The sequence below is a fragment of the Bos indicus x Bos taurus genome, chromosome 23 (assembly GCF_003369695.1).
Source record: "Bos indicus x Bos taurus breed Angus x Brahman F1 hybrid chromosome 23, Bos_hybrid_MaternalHap_v2.0, whole genome shotgun sequence".
In the NCBI taxonomy this organism is placed as follows: Eukaryota; Metazoa; Chordata; class Mammalia; order Artiodactyla; family Bovidae; genus Bos; species Bos indicus x Bos taurus.
The window spans coordinates 29,704,696-29,730,790 of NC_040098.1; the positions used below are offsets into that span (position 1 = coordinate 29,704,696).

Consider the following 26,095-nt stretch of genomic DNA (forward strand, 5'->3'; position numbering starts at 1 on the left):
AGTAGTGTACAACTCTTTCTGATTCCACTGATTGTAGCCTACCAGGGGATCGAACCCAGATCTCCCGCATTGCGGGCAGACGCTTTACCCTCTGAGCCACCCGGGAAGCTTTAGGGTCATGGAGTCCTATTTAATGTTGAGCACCTGGCAAACGCCACTTGTATGCCAAATGCCCTCCCGGTGGGGCGGAAATCGGGAGGCGGGGAGGGTTTCACCCATTGCAGAGTCCTAAAAAGGGGTCTCATGAGGCCTTAAGTTTCGCCTTCTTCCACCCTGCAGAGCAGGTGCGCGCACCACGCGCCAAACTCAATACAGCAGCCGCTAAACCTAGGCTTTGCACCATTTCAGTTTCGGTTTCTCTGACCCTGCAGTCCCACCCTCCGCGACGGCCTGAGGATTTGCCCAGTGATCAGTGACGTAAGGGAGCTAAGGCTCCCATTGGGAGGCGGCGTTCAGCAGCGACCAATCCGGGTGCGGGTCCGGGGGGAAATCTCGGTGGAGGGCTCCAGAAAGCCGGGAGATTACCGGGCGGGGACGCGCGGTCGCCCTGGGTGCAGGCGGTGGAGCTCGACCCGGAACTGACCGCTGCGGGAAAGATCGACCCCAGCTCGGGATTCGCGGCCCGGAGCTGGGGACCGGTGAGTAGGGGGTGCCCGGTGAGAAATGCTGCAGAGCAGCAGTCACACACGCGCCCCGGGGTCCGAGCGGCCGAACGTGGCCGCGCGGGCAGAATGGGGCCGGGCTGTCTGGCGCGCTCGGAAGAAGGGTGAAGTTCGCGCCGTCCTCCCTGCCGGCCTAATCCTCCTGCTTGGCTTGGGCCTCCATTCGCTCTCTCCTCGTGGGTCTTCCTCGCTTTCTCGTGTCCAGCTCGGGCACCCATCCATTCTTGTCTCCAGATGACGGTCTTGTTTCTTGGAGCCCTGTAAACTGCCAGTCTGGCCCCAGGACCAAAGTCATGATGTTTTTTGTTTTGTTTTGTTTTTTTAATTGGTCAGAATAAACCGGTTTAGCCTCGTATACCTGGAGCTTTGCATTCACTCCTTTGGCCCATTAGTTTAGCATTTTCCCTGCTGCTTTTCACCCTTAGAAAAGTGAGTAAATTTATCTTTGTGGAGCAAATGAGAAGCAAACACCTCCAAATTCCCAGTACATTCCAGAGTTTGGCACTACGACGGTTTGTGTGCGCTTCCTGAGAATGATATTGGTTCATTCAACAACAAATATCAGTGTCAGGGACCCTGACCTAAAAATCATGATTCTTAGAGTTACCCCTGCCCCAAGTTTAAAAGAATCAACTTTTTAAAAAATTGACTTTATTTTGTACCTCAAATTGCAATTCTGTTTTTTTTTTAAAAAATAGACTTTATTTTTTAGAACAGTTTTAGATTTATAGAAAAATTGGGAAGCTAGTACAGAGTTCCCAGTACCCCCAAACCTTTCCCGCATTCATTTATTAACATCTTACATTAATATGGAATATTTCTTAACTATTAGTGAAACTGTACTGATACATTATTATTGGCCAACATACATACAGAATTCACATTTTCATAGTTTTTACCTAAGTACTTTTTTTGTCTCATGATTCTACCCAAGTTACCATATTCCAATTAGTTCTCATTATGCTCCCCTTGGCTGTGGCAGTTTCTCAAACTTTTTTTTATAATCTTGAGAGTTTGGAGGAATACTCCTCATATATATTATATTATGTTATATTATAGGCTGCCCCTAAGACTGGCTTACGAGTTACTGGGAGGAAGACCACAGAGGTAGATTGCCATTTTCATCACTTCACATCAAGGGAACATGCTTTATGACTTGATGCTGGTCTTGATTACCTGGCTGAGGTAGTGCTTGTCAGGCTTCTCCATTGTAAACTTTCTCCTCCCCCCTCCCCCACTCCTCCCTGCCATACTGTACTCTTTGGAAAGTAGTCAGACCCTGTGCAGAGGAGTGGGGAGTGTGCTCCACCCTCCTTAAGGGCAACTCTGTACCTGTGTTATTTGCAATTCTTCTGCATGAGAGATTTGTCTCTTTTGCCTTATTTATTAAGTTATTCATTTATTCTTATCAGTGTGGACTCATGGATATTTATTTTATACTCAGGGTTATAATCCAGTACTACTTCATTTTGTTGCAACTTTAGCCACTGGGAGCTCTTTTCGGTTGGCTCCTGTGCTCCCTTCTAGGATGTATTTTTATAGCGTATTTTGCTGTTGAGAACACTTTTCACTTGTGTGACCTCGCATGAAGTCAGCTTGGCAAACTTGACATTATTCTTTCTTGTTAAGCGGTAAGGAAACTGAGGAGCAGAATGTGGCTTCTTAGATGTCACTTTCCCCAAAGTGGGGAGAGAGTGACAGGCTGGCCTCAGACCGCTGCAGAAGACCCTGCGACTGCAGTGGAGAGCCCATAGTTGGAATCGAGGCTTCTTGGGGTGACTTCAGACTAGGCTCTGAATAGAAAAAGACATGGAGAATGGGAAGAAATTAATTTTGAAAAGCAAAGGCTTATTGGCTGGCATCCAGAATGAAGGACTCTGCCTGCAATGCGGGAGACCCGGATTCGATCCCTGGGTCAGGAAGATCCCTTGGAAAAGGAAATGACAACCCACTCCAGTATTCTTGCTTAGATAATTCCATGGACAGAGGAACCTGGTGGGCTACAGTCCATGGGGTAGCAAAGAATTGGACACTACTGAGCAAGTAACACTCACTCACTCAGAGTGAGTTCAAATTCGCCAGGTTGGTAGAAGTGCAGTGACCCTCCCCACCCCCCCACTCCCAAACTATATGCTTGAAGAGAGGAAATCTGGGCCAGGAGTGTCTAATCCGAGGGGAGCCCTTGGAGCCTCCTGCTGAAATGAGATTGCAAAGTGGGAAGGGGAGTGTGTTGACGGGAGAATGAAGAAGATATGGGACTCTGGAATCATAGGATAACATTTAGCCTCACAAACATTTACAGACTTTGTGTCTAATATTGAAGATATGGAAAGATCAGTGAGACATGACCCTTGGGTTCACATCCTGCTTGGGAGAAAGATGGGTAAAAATATCAATTAGGAAGCAGTGTGACTGTAGCTATAATAACAGCGTCTGTAGGAGCTTCCTGAGGGAGGGAATTCATTCAGCTCAGAGGTGGGATGGTCACTGGTAGGACCACAGATACTGGGGCATATCTAATTCAGGCTTTCAAGGATGAGCTGGAGCTGACAAACTCATGTACAGGAGCATGGGGTGGGGAGTAGGGGTGGTGAAGAAGGGGCTGTCTTTCTGGCTCACTGTCTCTAACATGAGGCTGAAGCAGGATTCAGGCCTGGTTGGTAAGTGGGGCCCAGATTATAGGGGGCCTGCGTGTCCTGCAGTACAGCTTTGACCTCAGGAGTTTTGAAGCAGGAGGGTGACAAGATGAATTGCACATGTTGGATGACCCTGGCAGCGTTTTATACAAGATAAACACTACGTTTCATCAAATCTAAGATGTCATCCATTGTTTTCTGTTTCACATAGAAAAAACCTTTTGCCAGTTATATTGTGGCATGTCAGTGACCACATTTGAAAGATGTAAACGTGTGATGACATAGGTGTCTCAACTTTGATGTAAAGTAGTAACTCCCTAGCTGGTGGCTTAGGGCCCTCCTGCCTCTGGAGGTTGAATAAGACTGTCTCCACCTCACTAACCCATAGTTGTTGATTTCACTGACTCCGTTTATGATCTTGAAAAAACTAAATTTGTTAAACTGGCTTTTTCCTGCCTAATGGCCAGTTGTCAAAATGAAAGAAACCAATTTGGTGAATCTTGATCTCAGCAGTGACTTTATGTTGCACAGTAAAAATGCTGGTGTCTCCAGTTTTACCTGGTTCCATGGAATCACAGCCAGCTTCCGGTTTATTGAAGGGACAGAGGACCTGTCCACCCTGAGCAGAGGTGAATGGCCTCTGGTAGAAGGTAGTTCATGAAATGACTTCCTCAGGTTTCAGAATTCTCATTTGGGTAAAGGGAGTAGGGTGGACCGTGCCATTGTGAAGACTTTTTCTGGCTCTTATTTCTATGGTTCTGTCCTTCCGAGAGCCAGGAATGGCAAGGAGAGTGATAGTTTTACCCCTTATTGTGGACGTCTGTCGAGATCATCAGGCTATGCTGAAGGCACAAGTGATAGAAAGGGCAGAATCACAGGGGAGCGTGATAAGCTAGGGAGGGGTTTGCCAGAGGGTCAGTTTTGCGTTGGCTCGAAAGGGCTGGCTATGAGGTGTGAGTGGGTGTTCAGGTCCACCCACTCTCGTACAGGAACCGCACTGCCTGTCGAATGTGAGGAGAGGGTGCTTTCACTCAGCATCAGCAGTAACACGTGCCCCTTCTGTCAGCACACTCCTGTTTACAAAGCCCTTCCATTGAGATGACCTCATCGGCACCTCCTGACAAAGGAGCTGGTATTAGGGCCAGTTGTGCAGCTTGCCTGGGCGAACAAGGGAGTGTAGTGGACTGGGCCGAGGCGTCAGCACCAGACACTGCATCCTTGCCACGTGCTGTCGGGCAGGTTGCTTCCCTCCGTGAACCTCAGTTTCCTGAGAAGAGTATCCTGAGCGTTAAATAACATGAGGTGCGTAAATGGCCGGTAAGGTGGATCCTACAGAAATACTGTCACCAAGACATTGTCAGTCACCAGGCTGTTGAACCTAAACCCGAACCTGGATTCAACCCAAGGTTTACACCTTGGATCTTACATGTTTTCAGCAATGCCAGAGTAAGCTGTCTTCAATATTTGTTATGCATTTGTGATGGAGCCTATATAATGAAGCAATGGGATTGAACATAGAAATGTACCGTGTTTCTTTTATTAGTTTCAGCAGACTGTCAAACAAATGCATATGCAATTAGCATTGCCTTCCAGTCCTCTGAATTTGATCGTTTATTCAGCACTTGTGTCTTGAGCTTCTACAAGTGTCAGACACAAACATCTCTCTATTGTGATTTCCAGGGTCTTTAGTAGTTACAGACCCTTGTACAGATTATTTTAAGAAGGATGGAAAATTCTAGCCCCTCACTTCAGAATTTTTCAGATTTTTATTTTTTCTTGTTGAACTATTTAAAAGTAAGTTGTAGTGGTATATTATACATGTGCATGAGTGCTCAGTCGTCCAGTCATGTCCAATTCTTTGTGACCCCATGGATTGATTGTAGGCCACTAGGCTCCTCTGTCCATGGAATTTTTCAGGCAAGAATACTGAAGTGGGTTGCCATTTCCTACTCCAGGGAATCGTCCTGACCCAGGGATCGAACCCGCATCTCTTATATCTCCTGTATCGGCAAAGTTCTTGGCGGGTTCTTTACCACTAGCAACACCTGGAAAGCCCCTGTGCAGTCCTAAATCCTGTAGCATGCATAGCCTAAAAATACGGACATTCTCATACATAACTTTAATAAATGCCATTAAAAATCAATAATAATTTCTCAATATGATCCGAAACCCAGTCTTTAGTCAAGTTTCTCCTAATTGTCCCCAAAGTGTTTTATAACTTTTTAAAAAAGCCAAGATCCAATCAAAGTTTTTGCATTTGGTTGTTATTTCCCTTTAGTCTATTTATATCAAGAACAGTCCTGCTTTATTTTTCATAGCTTGACTTTTTAGAAGACCATGCCAGTTGTCTTGGGGAATGTCTCATGTTCTCGATTTATCTGATTATTTCCTGATGATGTGGTTTATAGCTGATCTCTGTCCCTTGTATTTTTGGTAAACTGAAAGTTAGGTCGAAAGATTTGATTCATTCTCGTCAAACACTTTTGGCAGGGCTACTGCAAAGGTGACATTTTACAATTCCTGTGGCACCACACTGAGAAACATATGCCAGTCTGTCCCTTTATTGGCGATGCTGGATTTGGTCACTGGCTGAAGCCATCACCAGATCTCCCTTAGCAAGCTACATTAGGGAGTAACCCACTGGGCGGTACCTTGGCACCATGGTACCGTCCTGTCCCCTGGTACCCTTCATCTCATGGTTTTAGCGTCAGATAATGATCCTTGTCTTATATAGTGGGGGTTGCAAGATGATGTTTTTCTAATTCTATTATCCCTCCTACACTTTTTCACTGGTGTTCTTCCATAATCCTTGGACAGGTTCATTCGTCTAGTACATATGCGATCATTCATATAATGTTGGGGGTTTAAAGATGCATCAAAGTCCAGCATGGAGCCTGGGTTAAGAACCCCTGCTCCAAGTGATGAGGGTATCAGGTTTTGTGTAGACTGGGAGCCATAGCTAAGCTCTTCATAGTCATTTGCAACAGAATTAATTTCCTAGCCCTAAAGATAAACACATGCCATCCCCCATTACCACAAAAGAAACAAATAACCTCAACCTTTGAGCTTTCAAGCCCCTAGCAAAGTGATTGCTGAAGGCTCCAGTGCCCATAGGAATCACCAACACTGCCGCCCACCGGTCCCAACCTTGTGTTGGGACGACAGACGATGAGATGGCTGGATGGCATCACCAACTTGATGGATGTGAGTTTGAGCAAGCCCTAGGAGTTGGTGATGGACAGGGAAGCCTGGCGTGCTGCAGCCCATGAGGTCGCAGAGAGTCAGACATGACTGAGCAACTGAACTGAACCTTGTGTTACATTTCCAAGTGCTGGGTTAGGCTCACTTCCTCAACAGACAAACCAGGGAGTTGCACCAGGCAATTCCTAGACTTTATACCATCCTTATTAACATTCTAAAAACTTTATTACCTGCATTTACCAGTTAAATTCTTATAATCATTTCATTTGAGCTTTGTAGGTACAGGTCTTTTCCACACCTGTTACATCTCTTAAAGTCACGCATTTCTAAATCTGTTGGAGCTTCTGGTTGGAGTTCATTGTCAGTAGTAAAATAATCCCTTACATTTGTACAGTACTTTCACTTTATAAAGCACTTTTTATATACTGCTGTGTTAGATCCTCAAGTAGACTTTGTATTCCTGTGTTGTTTTCTCTTTGGGGCTTTATTTCTAGCTCATTCGTGTCAGTACGTGAAAGAAATTGAAGGCCACTGAACTCTGTTGTAATGAACTTTCATGTACATAATAAGTAATCAGATTGATTTGCCTGTGGTTCCAAGAGCTTCATTCCAGCCTGGCAGTTACCTGTGTGCCCTGTCTGCTGGCTGTCTTCCCAGAGACTGCTCCGGTGGCCTACCATGGGTCTTTCCACGAGATTTTAACTCTGGAGCCCATGTGTCACCGTGGCGTTTCATCCACTTCCTCTCTTGCTGCCACTTTATATTTCCACTCTTGCTTTTCTTGTGCTTTGAATACGCACTGGATTTGGGAGCCAAGGGTTCTGGATTCTCTTCTAGATTCCCCCTCAATACCACGCTTATGCCTAATACTTCTAGCATAATTCTTTTACTCAATCCATGTAGAAACCCCTTGAAGGTAAGTATGACTCTCCCCATTTTATGGATGGATAAACTGAGGCTCAGAGTACTTAAATGAGTTTTCTCTTGTCACACCGTGTAAGGGCAGGAGGCAGCTGTTGGTTTAGGTGTGCTGAGGCTCCTAACCTCAGACAGGAGGTGCACCAAGGCTGCAGAGGTAAACAGAACTAAAGTCCTCTGTGCTCAACTTCTGTGCTCCCTCTGAGGGCCACGCTCTCATCCGCACATCCCTGTCAGAGCCACCTGAAGGTTCCTCCCACGTTCGTTTCAGTCACGCTTGTTAGCGACCAGGCCAGCCGCATGGAGGGGCACAGCTAAGACCAAGTCCATTGTGGCCTGGCAGTGCTCTGCCAGCAGACTGCGTAGGTAGGGACCAACTCTCTAGGGCAAGTGAACCCAGTCAAAAACTCACACAGCCCAAGGAAACATCTATAAAGGAGGACACCTGAACTCAACCTCTTGATGCTCCTTGAGTCTTAGTAAAGAACCTCAGGGTACTTAGTCTTTGCAACCTGAAGTCTGCAGGGCAAACAAAGGAGTCTCTTGACTCTGTCAAGGCCCCTCATGAACAGCTGTGCAGCCCATGCACTGCACAAGTCAGGGAGCACGGTGCACATAGTAGGTGTTGTGGATTTGTATATTATGACAGTTCAGCAGGTAGTTATCTGGTGTCTTGTTCTCATAATCGGTGCATTAGAGCAATTTTCCAGCAGCTGGAAGGAAAGGGTCTGGAGATAGGAGTGTGTTCCCAAGAGTACGGCATGGGCTGGTACCTGCACTGCTCTCCCTTCTTCCCAGCTACACACTCTGGGCCTCAAGTTTCCTCATCTGTAAAATGAGGGCATTGGACTTGAGGATCAGTAAGGTCCTTTCCCTCTGATTCTGGGGGAGCCTCATAGGAGCTGCAATTGACTGGTCGATTGCTTGGGCACGCAGCCCCATGTGAGGCTGCCACTCCTGCCCCTCTGCTGGGCCTGCTGTTGACTCCGTGTCTGGTCCCCAAGGAGGAGAAGTCCCAGCTGGTGAACAGGGGCCCCTCTGAGTTCGGGATACCATGGCCGCATCGGCACCGCTGCGGAGTCTGGAAGAGGAGGTGACCTGCTCCATCTGCCTCGATTACCTGCGGGACCCAGTGACCATTGACTGTGGCCACGTCTTCTGCCGAAGCTGTACCACTGACATCCGCTCCATCTCAGGGGGCCGCCCCGTTTGCCCCCTGTGCAAGAAGCCTTTTAAGAAGGAGAATATCCGGCCAGTGTGGCAGCTGGCCAGCCTGGTGGAGAACATTGAGCGGCTGAAGGTGGACAGGGGCCGGCAGCCAGGGGAGGCGGCCCAGGAGCAGGCGGACGTGAGGCTGTGCGAGCGGCACCGGGAGAAGCTGCACTACTACTGCGAGGACGACGGCAAGCTGCTGTGTGTCATGTGCCGGGAGTCCCGGGAGCACAGGCCGCACTCGGCCGTCCTGGTGGAGAAGGCGGCCCAGCCCCACAGGGTAAGCCCTCCGCTCCCCCGCAGGGAGGGATGCTCTGCTCGGCACCCACCCGGAGGCGAGGCCTGGCGCAGGCCCCTTGGAAGGCTTCTCGTTGGCCAGGGACTCGGCCCGAGCCCACCCTCCTGCCTCAGCCCAGAGCATCCCCACTGCTTGTCTTTCTGCAGGAAAAAATCCTGAACCACCTGAGTACCCTAAGGAGAGACAGAGACAAAATTCAGGGCTTTCAGGCCAAGGGCGAAGCTGATATCCTGGCTGCGCTGGTAAGTGAGGCTGTCAAGGGAGAGAGAACCCTAAGGCAGGTATCAGCCGTGCAGATCAGGAGCTCTTGAGCTTGTAGAGACACAGCTGGGAGGCTGCTGGCTCCCTGGGAGAGGAGCCCCGACCGGACTGGCAGTGGGAGACCTGGGTTTTGGCCCACCCCCTGCCAGTCTGAGGTCTGCGGGCTTGGCCTGCTTCCTCATCTCACAAGTGAGGGGGTTGCCTGGATGTCGGCTAAGGTCCTTCTGTGATTCACCTCAGCTGCAGGGCCTGTTTGCTCAGCAGAGTCAGGGTGTGAGGAACTGAGGAAGGCCTGGCTTTGTCCTTCCTTTCAAAGAGCGGGAGACATGATTCCTGAGAGTGAGGGGAGCCAGAGGGTTTGGAAGGAGGGAACTGGCTCCAGGAGGAGAACTGAGAGGGGTGGGCTTGGCCAGGCCTGACCAGCTCTGAGGACGCTGTGTGCAGTGAGTCCATGGTTGCCTGTAGTTAGAAAACAGAGGCAGCACATCGAGTGCTTGGTTAGAGAGGTGATCAGGAAGGGAAAAAACTGATAGGAGATTCCAGTTTTCTGGGGCAGAGTCTGTTGGGGAAGTGGGCACTGGAGGGTGGAGGGCTGTTGGGGCCAGTCCATGCAGTGAGCAGGTGGGCCCCGGGAGAGGGACGGTGAGGCAGGAGACAGCCCAGCCCGAGCAGTGCCTCCAGGCGCCCCGTGTGCGAAGATGCTGACCGGGTCCCAGCCTGGACTCAGCAGGGAGATTGGGAGACAAGAAAGAACGTGGTCCCGGTCGAAGACATTCCAGAGTTTCACTGAGGAAAGAGGAGATAGTCCTGTGTGGCAAGGGTAGTGTGCACGCAGATATTTTACACGTACTGGGGAGGATTCTGAAGAGAGGGTTAGTCAGGCTTGAATAAAATTAATCAAGGGAAATGTCCTGGAAGAGGCAGCACACGCCAGTTGGAAACTGTGTTGACTCATAGTGTTGTTCAGAGGGCCCCGGCACATACTGGTTTACCTAGAAGAGCTGATGGTAGGCACTCAGGCTTCCAGTCCCGTGAGGGGACTGACCTGGCTGACTTATATGTCTTTCCTGAGGAAAGGAGGTTGGCCCAGGAAGGCTCCAAGCCCCTTCCAGCCCAGACACTGTAGAACTCATGAATGGGGTTAGCGAAGGTGAAGAGCCAGCGTGTGTACTCCATGCCAAATCCTGGAGGGGTCTTCCCCTCTGGGGCGGCGGTGTCACCCCCTTCTCCCCCTTCCTACCCTGCAGAAGAAGCTCCAGGACCAGAGGCAGTGCATCGTGGCTGAGTTTGAGCAGGGCCACCAGTTCCTGAGGGAGCGGGAGCAGCACCTGCTGGGCCAGCTGGCGAAGCTGGAGCAGGAGCTCACAGAGGGCAGGGAGAAGTTCAAGACCAGGGGCGTCGGGGAGCTTGCCCGGCTGGCACAGGTCATCTCCGAGCTGGAGGGCAAGGCGCAGCAGCCAGCTGCAGAGCTCATGCAGGTGAGAGACCTCCCCGGGGCAGGGAGCCGGGAGACCAGGACAGCAGGCATGGCCCTGCCTCTCCCTCAGGGGACCTTAGAGAGTCTCTTCTTCCCCGGGCCTCCGTTTTCTCATCTAAGGCATGGAGACGATGATCCTTATCCCCACCACTCACTGTGGCGATTGCGTGAGAGTAAAATGAGACAGTTGGCACGGTGTCACTTCAAAAAGTAAACTTTCTATGAGCAAGAGTTTACAGTCTTGAGAAGTGCTATAGAAATGGAGGAGAAGCTTATTAGTATTTTCATTACTGTCCTTCATTGTCATTACTGCTGTCACGAGCCTGTCTTCCAAAGTCACTGGCAGATGCTGGTTAGGGGGAGGCTTTTTATGGTTCTGGAGATGAAGAAGTCTGTGGGGTTGGGGGTGGCTGAGGGATGGCTGAACGGCGGCTTCTCTTAAGAACCCAGAGGATCTGGAGGAGATGGGCAGCTGGGGAAGGGAGTCAGAAGGCAGAGGTTTTCTCTGGGCCTGTGACATCAGCCTCGGGGAATCGGGTGGAGAGCAGGCAGGGTGCCTCTGGGGCACCTCCTGGAGGAGGCAGCTTTGATGCTGAAAAAGGGAGGGTCATGGGTTGGAGTCATGGATGGTTGCTAAGTTGAAATGACACCACAACCCCTTCTACCGGGAGCCTCCCAAAGGAGTCACACTGCCTTGAACAGGGCTTTGAACTGCCTTTGGGTGGAGCATGTGTGATCCCTCTGCCCCCGACCCCACAGGCCGGGAGAAGGCCTGTATAATGAGCTCCTCTACTTGCATGGTGCGGGGTGGCTGGCCTGTCTGTCGGCAGCGGGACCACCCAGGATGTCTAGGGAAACGCTGGCCCTGGCCCGTGGCAGGGCAAGCCGGTGGCGGGATGTCAGGGGAGATGGTGAGGCCCCCAGGTACGTGTGCCGTACAGGTGGCCCCTGCCTGCCTCTCTGTCATTGTGGATTCTGACTCAAGCATTATGAACTCTTCCGCTCCAGCCCTCAGTGATGAAGTCTCAGAGGACCAGAGGGTGGAAGAGTTCGTCCCAGGCTGTGGGGCAGATCAGGAAGTGAGTCAGAGCTCCAGCCCGGGTGTCCTGACTCCCAGGCCTCCGGCCTCTTGCTCTTCTTTTCTCTCACTTTGTCCAGAATGTCTCTCTGGCTCCTTCCTTTCCTCCTCTGTCATTCTGTTCCCTCAGGTTTGTCTCTCTGACTAGATCACTTGCTGTCTCCCCTCTCCCTCTCTCCCTCCCCTTCAGGGGTGCACATCCTTCCTCTCCCCACAGCGGCCAGCCACTGCCACCGGCCAGCCACTGCCACCGTGTGGGTATGCACTTGTTGTGCAACAGAGAGGGGCACAGCTAGGGTGCTGGGGCGCGGGGATCTGGTTGCGTCTGCCCAGAGGGGAGCTTCTCCCCAGTCCTCCTGGAAGAGCTTTGTGGACCGACAGAGGCCCAGCCTTCAGAGCCTCTGAGACCACTCAGATAGAAGGTACCCCTGGGGCTGGGTGGGAGGGGAGAGGGAGAGAAAGTGGGTGTCTTCTGGAGGTCAGCACGGGAGTGTGATGCTGGTGAGTTTTGTCAGTGTGTGTTTGGGTCTGCCTTTGCTGAAGGGAATGGGACAGCTAACTCCTGCCCTGGTGTTAGTATTTCCCCAGAGATGACTGTCAGTGGACAGTAAGGATGAGGCCCTACTAAGATGGGGGTCCTGATCCAAAATCTGGTAAAGAAATAGAGGTGAGGGACAAGCAGCAGGACAGGAGATAAATACAGAGGCCTTTTGACAGAGGTGATAGAACAGGAAAGATCTCTGGAGCGGCACTGTCAGGAGGAGGTTTAAGGGAGCTAGGGGAAGTGGGGGCACCTCGAGGGTACCAGGAACCAGCTCCCTGGTTCAGCCCAGGGTGGGCCTTGCAGGGTCGAGTGGCAATTGGTGACTCTGCCTTCCACTGTTGGGGGCCATCCACACCCATGAAGAACCTTCAGATTCTTACTACCCAGCATTGCTGTGACTCCTGCCCCAGGCTTGCTGCTCTGACTGCCTCTTTCACCACAGCCCCAGGAGCTGGAGGTGGTGGGGGAGGCCTCCAGGAGCCATGGGCAGGTGGCTTCCCTGTGGAGGCCCCGCGTGTGAGGCTGCAGGTCATCTCAGGACTTCCAGGTCTCCCCTTGTGCAGCCTTTGGGAGACGGGCTCCTGCACTGGTGCTCTGGGCCCCGTCCTCTCTGGGCGGCTCACAACCTGCGCTTAGATGAGCCTCAGTCTCTCTCTGTGAGACTGCAGTAGTAACTCCTGTGTCCCACCATGCACCCTCTTCGCTCCCTAATCCTGCCCACCTCCTGCCCATTTATTTGCCTTTTTATGCCACGTATCCCTTGCGGCTCAGCTGGTAAAGAATCCTCCTGTAATGCAGGAGGCCTGGGTTTGATCCCTGGGTTGGAAAGATCCCCTGGAAAAGGGAAAGACTGCCCACTCCAGTATTCTGGTCTGGAGAATTCCACAGGCTGTATAGTTCATGAGGTCGCAAAGAGTCGGACACGACTGAGCGACTTTTACTTTCCTGGCAGAGCTGTTGTCTCAGATTTATCACCACTCTGGAACTGGCTTGGACTTGTTTTGAGGGGCCGAGTAGACGGGCAACAAGTCTCTGGGCAGTTGCTTCATGGTGGCACACCCATGTAGCTCTCACCTGTTTGATGGCCTCTTGGGAGCAAGACCCCAAGTTCTTCCTGAGAATTTGCTGAAACAGTCCGTGATTTCATTTGTTTCCCAAATTTCACTCTCTCAGAGGTCACTCTGCCCCCACCCTTACCCAGTACCCCTCCAGGCTACTCTCTCCTATAGCACTCATCACTTAATGGCATCATCTCATGGATTTGTTAGGTTGATTCTTTGCTCTCTGCTTCCCCCTGTTAAGAGATTTGTGTCTCTTTTTTCTTGCTCTATCCCCACTTCTGGAGTGGCACCTGACACACAGGAAGCACTTAATATTTGTGGAATACGTGAAAGGAAAGCAAAAATTAAACAAAAAATAAAAAAATAAAGTGTTATGGAGGCTTTAGCTCACAAAAAGGAAATGACCAGCATCTCACAAGAACCCCCTCCCCATTCTACCATGTCCCGCCACTCAGGTAGCACCATTCTCCATCCTGCACAGACTGTGGCCTGTCCGTAGTTGTCCTTTACCAGAATGCCCAGTCTGTTCCACACCTGGCGTGTGCTGCCTCCCTGGCCACACTGTACTGCCCTAGTCAGGGCATCATTACTCTTGCCGGTCCACAAAACAGTCTCCAATCTGCCCCCCATGTTGGCATTGCTTCTTTTAATCCATTCTGTACAGGATGGCCAAGAGCCTGATCACTTAGGATTTTGGCTAGCTGCTATGCCAAACAAATTATTTCTCTCCCAGTGACAGTTCAGACACGAGGGGTCTAGAGCTGTCAGGGCAGCTGTCCATGTGGTCAGCCAGGGAGCTGGTTACTTTCATCTGGTGGCTTCACTAACCTTAAGGGATGTTGTCCTCAGCTGTGTAGCCAAAGTTGGGCTCACCCTTGTTTCCAAACCTGAACCAAGCAAAAAGGGGAAGAAGAATGGAATTTTTTTTTTTAAGGGCACAACCCCAAAATTATAGCCATTGCTTCCTTTTACATCCCATTGGCTAGAACTTAGTCACATGACCACACCTGGTTACAAAGGGATCTGGGAAATGTAGTCTTTGGTAATGCTCTGCCCAGCTGTTACTTCACAGATTCTGTTACTACAAGGAAGAAGGGGAGAATGGATTCTAGAGGGTTCTTAGCAGTCTCAGTCACTTTGAAGCAGATCACATACAATAACTCCCCTATTTGAAACTCTTTGGTGGCTTTCTTCTGAATGTGGCACAGAATTTGAACTCCTTACTGTGCCTGCCCAGCCCTGCATGATTCAGCCCCTGCCACCTTTGCCAAGCCCTTGCGCACCCTGCTTTCCTGCCACTCTTCACATCTGAGCACAAGTGTCATCCTCTCAGAGAAACTGGCTCAGTCATCCCCTGGCCCCCCTCCATTCACTCTGTCATTGTGATTATTTTGTTTGTTTTCTGTTTTATCCTTTGCTGCCGCTAGAATGTCAGCTTCATAAGGAAAAAACTATTTGTTCATTGATGCAGCCTGGTCTCTAATAGTGTTGATACATATGAACGAAGTGTTCAATTCACACTGATGCTTGTACTTTCTTCCCTTCCAGGACACCAGAGACTTCTTAAACAGGTAACAGAGTTTCGTTTTCACAGTGTGCCTCATTCCCTTGTGCCCGTGTCCCTTCCCTTGTTCCTTGGCCATGATCCGAATTAGTAGCATGTGATACGGGGTTAGACGTACCCACATCCCAGGGTTCATCACAATGACCTTGTCTCCTGGAAGCAAGTGCACATCCTTGAGAACTGGTGGAGACTTGGTCTGTACTAGGGCAAGTTCTCTGTGTAATCTCCACTCCTGGGCCCACTATCCGCGTCTGCGACCGGACAGGATGGTTCAGGGACACACCTTGGTAGACAAAAGGGCTCTGGATGTTGAGTCTGCTGGTGGTCGTCAGTCCTGGCTCAGCCTTGGACTGAGTACCTTTGAGGGCCTGTTTCTCTGTTACCTGGGATAATCATACCTATCCCTCCTCCTTCATAAATTGTCACAAAGATTGAGAGAAGTGTAAGAGGAGCTAAGTAACAGGTTTGTCTGTCATCTCAGGTATCCACGGAAGAAGTTCTGGATTGGGAAACCCATTGCTCGAGTAGTTAAAAAAAAGACAGGAGAGTTCTCAGATAAACTTCAGTCTCTGCAACGGGGCCTGCGAGAATTCCAGGGTAAGGGTTGGGGAGGGTCTTGGGGTGGGATCAGGATTGGGTGCTGCTTTGAGAAGAGGGTATCTAGTTCCTTATTGTGTGTCTCTGACCTCATTCCTCTGAGGTCTCCTGGGGTTTTCTTTCTCCATCTTCTTCACAGATGGACCCTTGGCACAAAATTAGTACTGACAATTACTGTGAGAAATAGGCTCCTAAGTTTGCTGAGCTCAAGGGTCATTGCTGTCCATTTTTCCTCTCCAGGGAAGCTGCTGAGAGACTTAGAATATAAGACCGGTGAGTATCCAAAGGGTTGTTCTCAGACAAAGAGTGCTCTCCCCACAGGGTTGTGCTGCCCCCGCCTGCCCGCCCTCACGTCCAGCAGGGCGGTCTCCCAGCCGCACATCTGCAGCCCCGCCTTGTATTTTCTGACCCGTCTGCTGCTCTTCAGGTGGGAGGAGAGGCCTCCGCTTGATAGTCTGGCCCCTCCTGCCCCAAGGTTGGTTATTTTGTCCTCAGAAGTCCTGCCACCTGTCCTTTGACTGAGTCCCTGTGACTGACTTCTTCGCATGTGCCTGATCATGTGGCTCCTGTATTCGGAGCAAACTGCCGTGGCTTCGTAAGACCAGAGACCTCTCTGTCCCAGGCCCCATCGTGTGCTCCCTTTGGCCCTGCCTTCACCGCAGACCCACGAGGGGCCTGCTCACACTGCCACAGGTGTGGCACATACCCCTTGGATCATGCAGCGTGGCAGCCCTGCCGTGGAGACTGGGGTCCCCTCCCGGCCTGCTGGTGACACCGTTGCTTCTTCCTCTGTCCCCACAGTGAGCGTCACCCTTGACCCACAGTCGGCCAGCGGGTACCTGCAGCTGTCGGAGGACTGGAAGTGTGTGACCTACAGCGGCCTGTACCAGGGCGCGTACCTGTACCCCCAGCAGTTTGACTGTGAGCCGGGGGTGCTGGGCAGTAAGGGCTTCACCTGGGGCAAAGTCTACTGGGAGGTGGAGGTGGAGAGGGAGGGCTGGTCCGAGGATGAAGACGAGGGGGACGAGGCGGAAGAAGGGGAGGAGGAGGAGGAGGAAGAGGAGGCCGGCTACCGGGACGGATATGACGACTGGGAGACGGACGAGGATGAGGAGTCGCTGGGGGATGAAGAGGAAGAAGCGGAGGAGGAGGAGGAGGAAGTTCTGGAAAGCTGCTTGGTAGGGGTGGCCAGAGACTCGGTGAAGAGGAAGGGAGACCTCTCCCTGCGGCCGGAGGATGGTGTGTGGGCGCTGCGCCTCTCCTCCGCCGGCATCTGGGCCAACACCAGCCCTGAGGCTGAGCTCTTCCCAGCACTGCGGCCCCGGAGAGTGGGCATCGCCCTGGATTACGAAGGGGGCACCGTGACTTTCACCAACGCGGAGTCACAAGAACTCATCTACACCTTCACTGCCACCTTCACCCGGCGCCTGCTCCCCTTCCTGTGGCTCAAGTGGCCGGGAACACGCCTCCTGCTGAGACCCTGAGCCCCAGCTCCAGGCCCACACCCACCGACGCTTCTCTTCTCTGGAATCCTGGGCTCTGTGACAGGAGAGGCGGGTCTGGCCAGAGCACCTGGAGCAGGCGAGAGAAGGGGCCCCATGTCCGTTGCCGTTCCCTCCCTGTGGCTGTGGCCCCTTCGGGACCTCTTCAGCGCTCTTCTATCCATCCTGCCCTGGGGCTCTTCTCCCTGCCCCTGGGGTTCCTGTGCTGACTTCCGACTCTGAAGTCCACGAGGGCTCCACCCTCCTCCTCCCCACTGCCTTTGACCCAGCTCTGCCCTCCCTCGTCCCAAATGGCATCCCGTACCAGCTGTTCTTGGGAAAGACCAGTTGACTATTACCCCCAAGGCCATTTTACTGCCCTCCAATCCTATGGCTTCCCCTTTGCCCAAATCCCCTTCTGCTGCCTGCCTCCGTAGCACTTTGAGCACGCCTCCCGCCACCCCAACTCAGAGTTAAATGTACATGAAAATGTCCCAGGTCAGTTAAGCCGCCTGGAGTGCAAGTAGAAAGCATCTCCTTTTAAGGTACAGGGCAGAGTCCATGCTTCTCTGAGACCAGGGCTGAGGTTTCCATCACTAGGAGGCGGGGCTCCCTGAAGCCATCTGTGGTTTCAGGGGAATTAATCTAGATACATATATGTCTTTAGGGTAACAGTTGTGGTCAGTGGTCAGTAAATTATCTGAGTTGGTCCTTGTGAAGAGAGTCTCTAAAAGAATCCAGAATATCCTGCTCTTGGTTGGTTCATATAGAAGCACCAAGGCAAATACTCAGTCAAAACCTCCCCTGCCTTGGAAGCCCTTGTGGGTGCTACAGCGGAATATTAAGTTTCTGTCACTAGCTTTCCTCAATATCCAGATTTTCCTAGGAGTGAGGCTGTGAGAAGGGCAGCAAGGGTCCCCAGCAACGCCCCAGGTCTGCCTGTCGAGAGGGATCACAGCGTATCCTCGTTGCCCATGGGCCCAGCCCCCAGTCCCAGCCTCTGTCCAGGCTCCGCTCATGCCCACAGTTTAGCACAAGCTTGTGCTGAATTACCAGATTACCTCGCAGCCTTTATTCTTATCCATTCCAGGCATTCTGCCAATCTCCCGCTGACTAATTTTAACCCCTCCCCTGCTCTAGGAGACTGTTCCCAGCTGCTGTGGATCTCGGGGTCTCTTAGCTGCCTCATTGTCTGAAGTTGCGCTCTTTGTATATTTCACATGCTGCCTGAGTCACGTGTACATTCTGATTTCTGCCTCTAGTTTTGTAAGCTCATCGAGGACGGATACCATGTCTTCTACTTCTCTTGTATTCTCCATGACACCTAGTTCAGTGCTGCGCACAGAGTAGGTGCTCAATAAAAACTTGCTGAATGAACAGCCTGGATTCATATATATTTAATTGTGACTCAGATATCACCAGACCTTCACAGTCTGTGGCCACACAAAGGTTCCATTGATAGGAACCTTGGCAGTAGGCCAAGGTTTTTCTACAGTGCCTCTTCTGGGTCCTTTAAAACTGCAGCTTTGCTCACTGCCCTCAGCCTGCACACACATGCTGTCATTGCTGGAAGTCCCCAAAGAAGAGCTTCACCTGGGGCACAGACCAGCCAATGCCAAGGTTCCAGCTTGTTCTTCCTCTCCTGCAGTGGTGACCCAGTGCTGAAATCTAGCTTCTGTAGAGCAGGGGCTCCCATGAGAAGGGTGACATCTGTACAGCACCCCCACAATCCTTCCCTGAAAAATAAGAGTGCCCCAACGGAGATATAACCTACAGAGCCAATTCTCCCTCCTTACATTCAGTTGTTTGACCATTTCTTGTCTGCTCTTTTTTGATTTTTTTAAATTGTCATCTAAAGGTAGGAAAGGATTACAGAAAGTACCTCTAAGATTATACTAAATGGCAAAGACCATATTTCCTCCTTGAACTCACATGTGGGCTCATTAATGTTTTTCCTTTTTAAAAGATTTTATTTTTTCTTTCTAAATACATATATGCAAAATGTGTTGATTCCTAGAAATGTTATGCATTAATTATAGTAAGGTCTTAATTCACATTTGAATCTTGAGAGAATGTTAGTTTCAGGTGTGCAGTAAAGTGATTCAGTTCAGTTCAGTTTAGTCGCTCAGTCATGTCCGACTCTTTGCGACCCCATGGACCACAGCACACCATGCCTCCCTGTCCATCACCAACTCCCAGAGTTTACCCAAACTCATGTCTATTGAGTCAGTGATGCCATCCAACCACCTCATCCTCTGTTGTCCCCTTCTCCTGCCTTCAATCTTTACCAGCATCAGGGTCTTTTCAGGGTCAGTCAGCTCTTCGCATCAGGTGGCCAAAGTATTGGTTTCAGCTTCAGTCCTTCCAATCAACACCCAGGACTGATGATCTTTAGGATTGACTGGTTGGATCTCCTTGCAGTCCAAGGGTCTCTCACGTCTTCTCCAACACCACAGTTCAAAAGCTTCAATTCTTTGGTGCTCAGCTTTCTTTATAGTCTTAACTCTCACATCCATACATGACTACTGGAAAAACCATAGCCTTGACTAGACTGACCTTTGTTGGCAAATACCTCTGCTTTTTAATGTGCTGTCTAGGTTGGTCATAACTTTCCTTCCAAGGAATAAGTGTCTTTTAATTTCATGACTGCAGTCATTATCTGCAGTGATTTTGGAGCCCCCCAAAATAAAGTTAGCCACTGTTTTCCCATCTATTTGCCATGAAGTGATGGGACCAGATGCCATGATCTTAATTTTCTGAATGTTGAGCTTTAAGCCAACTTTTTCACTCTTCTCTTTCACTTTTCTCAAGAGGCTCTTTAGTAATATTGAGCTCTACTCAATATTCTATGATAACATGAGAAAACAATCTGAAAAACAGATTTATGTATAACTGAGTCACTTTCATGAGAAACGCTGGGCTGAAAGAAGCACAAGCTGGAATCAAGATTGCTGGGAGAAGTATCAATAACCTCAGATATGCAGATGACACCACCCTTATGGCAGAAAGTGAAGAGGAACTAAAAAGCCTCTTGATGAAAGTGAAAGTGGAGAGTGAAAAAGTTGGCTTAAAGCTCAACATTCAGAAAATTAAGATCATGGCATCTGGTCCCATCACTTTATGGCAAATAGATGGGGAAACAGTGGAAACAGTGTCAGACTTTATTTTTGGGGGCTCCAAAATCACTGAAGATGGTGATTGCAGTCATGAAATTAAAAGGCTCTTATTTCTTGGAAGGAAGGTTATGACCAACCTGGATAGCACATTAAAAAGCAAAGACATTACTTTGTCAACAAAGGTCTGTCTAGTCAAGGCTGTGGTTTTTCCAGCGGTCATGTATGGGTGTGAGAGTTGGACTATAAAGAAAGCTGAGCACCGAAGAATTGATGCTTTTGAACTGTGCTGTTGGAGAAGACTCTTGAGAGTCCCTTGGACTGCAAGGAGATCCAACTAGTCCATTCTAAAGGAGATCAGTCCTGGGTGTTCATTGGAAGGACAGATGCTAAAGCTGAAAGTCTAATACTTTGGCCACCTGATGCGAAGAGCTGACTTACTGAAAAGACCCTGATGCTGGGAGGGATTGGGGGCAGGAGGAAAAGGGGACAACAAAGGATGAGATGGCTGGATGGCATCACCGACTCGATGGACATGAGTTTGAGTAAACTCTGGGAGTTGGTGATGGACAGGGAGGCCTGGTGTGCTGCGATTCATGGGGTTGCAAAGAGTCGGACACAACTGAGAGACTGAACTGAACTGATTCCACATATAAATGATATCTTATGATATTTGTCTTCTCTGATTACTAGCATATCCTTGAAAATTTAAATTTATTTTGTTGGTTAATATGAGCTGTACCCTAAAATACACTACTAATTATTTATAAAATAATTTCATCATTCTCAAAATGCCTTTTATCCTTTCTTAAAAAGAGCTTTTATACAATGAGAGACTTTTTTAACTTTCTAAAGTGATTACTATATAAAAGCTGCTGCTGCTAAGTCGCTTCACTCATGTCTGACTCTGTACAACCCCATAGACGGCAGCCCACCAGGCTCCCCCGTCCCTGGGATTCTCCAGGCAAGAACACTGGAGTGGGTTGCTATTTCCTTCTCCAATGCATGAAAGTGAAAAGTGAAAGTGAAGTCGCTCTGTGGTTTCTGACTCCTAGCGACCCCATGGACTGCAGCCTACCAGGCTCCTCTGTCCCTGGGGTTCTCCAGGCAAGAGTACTGGAGTGGGGTGCTATTGCCTTCTCTGATATAAAAGCTAATACTTACTAAATAGGGAATATTTCCATTTGAGCAAAATGTTAATGCCTTCAGGTCATTGTTTTAATGAGTTATGAGTGTCATATGTCTAAAATAAACTATAGAAGATAAATTGTCAGCATATAAGACCCTTGCAAAATAATAAAAATGTGTGATAATAAAAATGTATGATGCCATCTTAGCACAGAAAGTTGCCAGCAAGATTTACTCAACAGATGTTTTGAATTTTTAAATTTTGTGTATTCTTTTAAGTTTGTTTGTTTTTTAAACAGTGCCTTGCCCTATTCCTCTCCCCAGTTACCCAGTTCATCCTTTTTGGCAGACTGCTTCACTGTTCACCTTCATTTTTTGTAAACAGCATGGATTTGGGGCTCTATCTAGCTTTGCACTGTGGAGAAGGAAGATTTAGCTCTGTTCTCCCTGTTCCTTATCACACACACACACACAAACTCACCACCTATTCCCATCCCTTCAGTGTAGGCCTAGCATCAGTTAGATAAGTACTAAATATGTTCTTTATCATGTTATGTCCAAGCGATTCTATACCTGAGTCATAAGGTAAACTATGAATACTTTCGCTTCCCATATAGCTTTTCTTTAATATTTTGATGTCTGAAATTACACTTTGATGTCTGAAGACAATCTTGTACACACTTTGTTGTAATATACCCCCAATTAGTCACTATGTCATTCTGCTTCTGTCTCTGCTTATGGCTGCCTCTTGCATCACCTCCCTCTTCCTCCTGGGTTTAACTTTGCTCTTCCTGAGAGGAAAATGTTAGGAGATCTCTCAGCAAAGGTTTGTGGTAAACTACATTTTCTTTTCTCATTTTGGAGCTAGAGTTTAACTGAGTGGTCGTTTAGTTTAATGGCATTTCTATCAGAAGGTCAGGGACTCTTCCACAAACTCCCTTGTTGCTGTTGAGAAGTCTGCTGATGTTTGACTTGCTTGCTCCTTGGGATATGTTCTCCTTCTCACTACTTTTCAGATTTCCCTGTCTGTCTTTTGTTCACGTTCTGTTCTAGGGGTAGGCTTGTCTTTATCCTGTTCAGCACCTGTGTTTCTTGAATCTATGCTTGGTAGCTTTTATCAGTTCTGAAAAACTCACACTTAATGTCTCTTAAAATATTACTTCTCTCAATTTCTCTCTTCATTCCTCCCAGAGATGTCGACATAGATGTCGACAACTTACAAGAGTTCCGGGAGGAGAGAAGAGAGAAATTGAGAGAAGTAATATTTTAAGAGGCATTAAGTGTGAGTTTTCCAAAACCTAAAAGTTGAGAGTTACATTTTATTCTATGGAAATTTTTAGGACTCCAAGCCCGGGAGACAGGATCTCAGGTAACCCTGAGAAGACTGCTCCAGAAAGGCGAGGGGAGGAGCCAGGTTATGTAGATAAGTTTTATAGCAAAGGGCAAGTAGTCTGACCATCAAAAGATTATTGTTAATTAAAGAAAACCAGATGTCCCTAGTTAAGGAATTTAGCACTTTTCTAAAGTAAGGGAAGATGCAAAAGTCTAGACTCACTGAAATCATTCCTTTGATAGACACCTCAGCTGTCTGGGGCCATTATCCCGTTTTCACATCCTAAGCTTCCTTTTCTCAGGGCTCACTGCAGGGAGCGACTGTAATCTGGTGGCTGCTAGATAGCAGGTATTCTCCTTCCTGAGTTCCTTTAGGGCTCACCAGCTCACATCTGAGGGCTGTAGTCACCGGTGACTGTGACATTCTTATCTACTGATGTGGTAGGAAATATTCCATTTCTCACAGCCACCAAGGATTTAAAGAGCAAAATGAAAATTCTTTGAGCATGTCAGTATACTCATCTGTTTTCTTGTGAAACTGAAAGAACAGTTCTAACTGACCACTTAACTCACAGTGCAACTGGAAGAAATGTTATTTTTGTTTTTATAACACAATGGTTAGCTTACAATATGGTGAAGCTCAGGATGAGTTCTACTCATCAGCTGTAAATTTAAGATGAAAATTTCAAAAACTCCTGTAGCAAGTCCACAGTGCCTCTATGATCATGGTGTGTGCTTCAGTGGGGAGAGAATGGGGCCTTTGAGGAACACAGCCCCGATAGTTCTTGACTTCCTTAGGGGGGAAAAAAAGGTCTTTTATTTAAACAGCTCTTGTTTATTGGAGGAAATACCTATTTTCTCAATACTTAAATTTTCTTTATTTCAATTGCCTTATCTGTAAAATGGACATCAGATTCTGGCTGAAGATAGAAGCCCGGGTCTTGTTTATTGGAGGAATACCTATTTTCTCAGTACTTAAATTTTCTTTATTTCAATTGCCTTATCTGTAAAATGGACATCAGATTCTGGCTGAAGATAGAAGCCTGGATCTGATCATCCCTTGAGGCTCTTCCCAGCTCTAAGATTTTAAGTCATTGTTAGCAGCAGCAGGGCTTTCCAGACCAATGCAGGAGATGTTAGAATCCCTGGGGTTGGGGAGATCCCCTGGAGTAGGAAATAGTGACCACTCTAGTATTCCTGCCTGGAATATCCCATGGACAGAGGAGACTAGTAGGCTAAGTCCATGGGGTTGCAAAGAGTTGGACATGACTGAGCGACTGAGCACACACAGCAGCGTTGTTGACACTTACACTGCACCAGGCAATGTGCCCAGCACTTTTACATGTATTGATTTCTGATAGTAATCCTAGAGTGGATTTGAGGTAGGAGATAGATGGGCTCCAAGCTAGGTATTTACAACTGGCTGCCTGTTCACACCTGGGGTGAGATGATGAGCCCCAGGCTGTCCATTCATCAGCAGCCCCTGTTACAAATCCTGAAGCACTCCTGCTTCAAATGGGCCCTAGGACTGTATGTTTATGACTGAACTCCTGTCTATATTTTGAGATCTATGTTGTGGTCTGTGTGGGGGTTGGAAAAGAATTTCCAGATGTGAGGCACAATGAGAGGAGAATAAAGTTTACTAGAGTGGGAGACGGAGAAGGCAATGGAACCCCACTCCAGTACTCTTGCCTGGAAAATCCCATGGACGGAGAAGCCTGGTGGGCTGCAGTCCATGGTGTCACTAAGAGTCAGACACGACTGAGTGACTTCACTTTCACTTTTCACTTTCATGCATTGGAGAAGGAAATGGCAACCCACTCCAGCCTGGAGAGTCCCAGGGATGGGGGAGGCTAGTGGGCTGCCGTCTCTGGGGTCTCACAGAGTCGGACACGACTGAAGCGACCTAGCAGCAGAGTGGGAGAGGCTGTTAGAACAGCACCCCGGCTCAAAGGAGAGCTAACACTTTCAAAGACTTGCAGTCAATTTTTATAGCCTTAAGACAGAGAAAATTTCTACTGAAATGGTGGCATTAGGTGATTAGTTAGGATGCTATAGGGTGGATGGTAGCGTGGGTATTTTACATAATATGGGGTCAGGGAACTGGCTGGTTTTGATCTGGAGGCTCATGGCAACTATTGCTTTTGGGGCTTGGTCAGTTCCAGAGATTTTTATCCTGTGACCTTGGTGCAGGGTTCCACAAGCTACACCTCAGTATAAAAACCAGCAACAGGGCCTTCCCTGGTGGCTCAGTGGTACAGAATCTGCCTGTCAAGGCAGGAGAGTGGGTTCAATTCCCGGTCTGCAAAGACCCCACATCCCATGGGGCAACTAAGCTCGTGCAACACAACTATTGAGCCTGTGCTCTGGAGCCCAGAAGCCGCAACTACTGAAGCCCCCACTCCTTGGAGCCCGTGCTCCACAGGAAGAGAAGCCACCACAATGAGAAGCCTGTGTATTGCAACTAAAGAGTAGCCCCCACTGGCCCAACCAGGGGATCCATCTTAACTGAAGGATGCGTGAGTATCCAGGGAAGGGTCCAGAGGCAAATTAACCATGGGGTCAAAAAAATACAGTTGGCCAAAAGAAGACAAATACGTGGAAGACTGCCTCCTAATAGATTTAAACTTCCCAAAGGTGTCTCTCTCTCTCTCTCTCTCTCTCTGAGTTCGCCTGTCTTTCTGCAATATAATTTTCTTTTTGATAAACTTTCTACTTTTACCTTCTGCCTCTTCACCTGCATTTGTTTTTGACAAAGCAGGCAAGAACTAGAGACTCAGACGTAACTGCTGACCCCTGTGGTCCAGTGGTAAGGACTTGCGGTCCAGGGAACGAAGGTCTTGCTTTCAGCTACTGCTCACTGCTGCTTGCTGTTGCCTACCTCTGAAATCAGGTTCTTGTTCCCAGTTTTCAGACCAGGAGTCTACAAGCTCAAGGAGATAAAGTAAACCTCCCTGAGGTCACACAACTAAAATCTGAGTTAGGATCTGAATCGGGGTGTCCCTGTTTCTAGAACCCATGGTTTTCACTGAGCACAAAGGTATGAGGTCATTGCTTTCCCAGGAGACTTAGAAGGAAGAATCTGCAATCTGTCCCCATTCCTATGAGAAACAAGGGGTAGAATCAGCACTCACTCTTCAGTCCCTCAGATTGACAGCTCCCTGGGGATAGGAGGTAAGTCATGAGGTCTTGGAAGGGATCCTATTACTCTTTAGGCCCTGGGGAAATCGGTTGATTTTTCCAAGGTCAAAGTCATTGGCTGAACCAAGACCAGGACAGGAAGCCTTCACATTCCCAGGGTGGGTACCTTGACTTATTTGCATTAACTGTTTCTTCTCTTGGGGCCATTCACCCCGTCTCAGAATCCCTATACAAAGAGACTGCTATGAGGGGATGATGCTGGTGGCAATGGCTTTATTGTCATCATAAGGATAATTAGCTCTTGTGTCTTCTTTCTAATGAGGGGTGGGAGGGAGAGAATTTACAAAAATAATATTCACTGGTGATGTTACTGAGTCCAAACTCGCTCTGC

General features: G+C 48.9%; 1 protein-coding gene across 2 annotated transcripts; it reads left to right on the top strand.

Moving 5' to 3' along the window:
* The first annotated feature begins 549 nt into the window (after nucleotides 1-549).
* On the top strand, nucleotides 550-18,369 carry LOC113881222 (tripartite motif-containing protein 26). 2 transcript variants are annotated; one of them, XM_027524059.1, is made up of 8 exons: nucleotides 550-638; nucleotides 8,422-8,909; nucleotides 9,074-9,169; nucleotides 10,436-10,666; nucleotides 14,897-14,919; nucleotides 15,394-15,509; nucleotides 15,750-15,782; nucleotides 16,311-18,369. In XM_027524059.1, exons 2-8 carry the CDS (start codon nucleotides 8,472-8,474, stop codon nucleotides 16,991-16,993), a joined length of 1,620 nt encoding a protein of 539 aa, XP_027379860.1. In that variant the 5' UTR covers nucleotides 550-638; nucleotides 8,422-8,471; the 3' UTR covers nucleotides 16,994-18,369. The 2 variants fall into 2 exon arrangements, with proteins under 2 accessions (XP_027379860.1, XP_027379861.1); XM_027524060.1 differs by lacking the exon at nucleotides 9,074-9,169.
* The last annotated feature ends 7,726 nt before the right edge of the window (nucleotides 18,370-26,095 follow it).

Bases quoted from the DNA above. Each gene is read 5' to 3' on its own strand.
- LOC113881222 (XM_027524059.1), top strand. From the start codon at position 8,472: ATGGCCGCATCGGCACCGCTGCGGAGTCTGGAAGAGGAGGTGACCTGC. The intron at 10,667-14,896 runs GTGAGAGACCTC...CTTCCCTTCCAG, and splicing joins CAGCTGCAGAGCTCATGCAG to GACACCAGAGACTTCTTAAA. The intron at 15,510-15,749 runs GTAAGGGTTGGG...TTTCCTCTCCAG, and splicing joins GGGCCTGCGAGAATTCCAGG to GGAAGCTGCTGAGAGACTTA.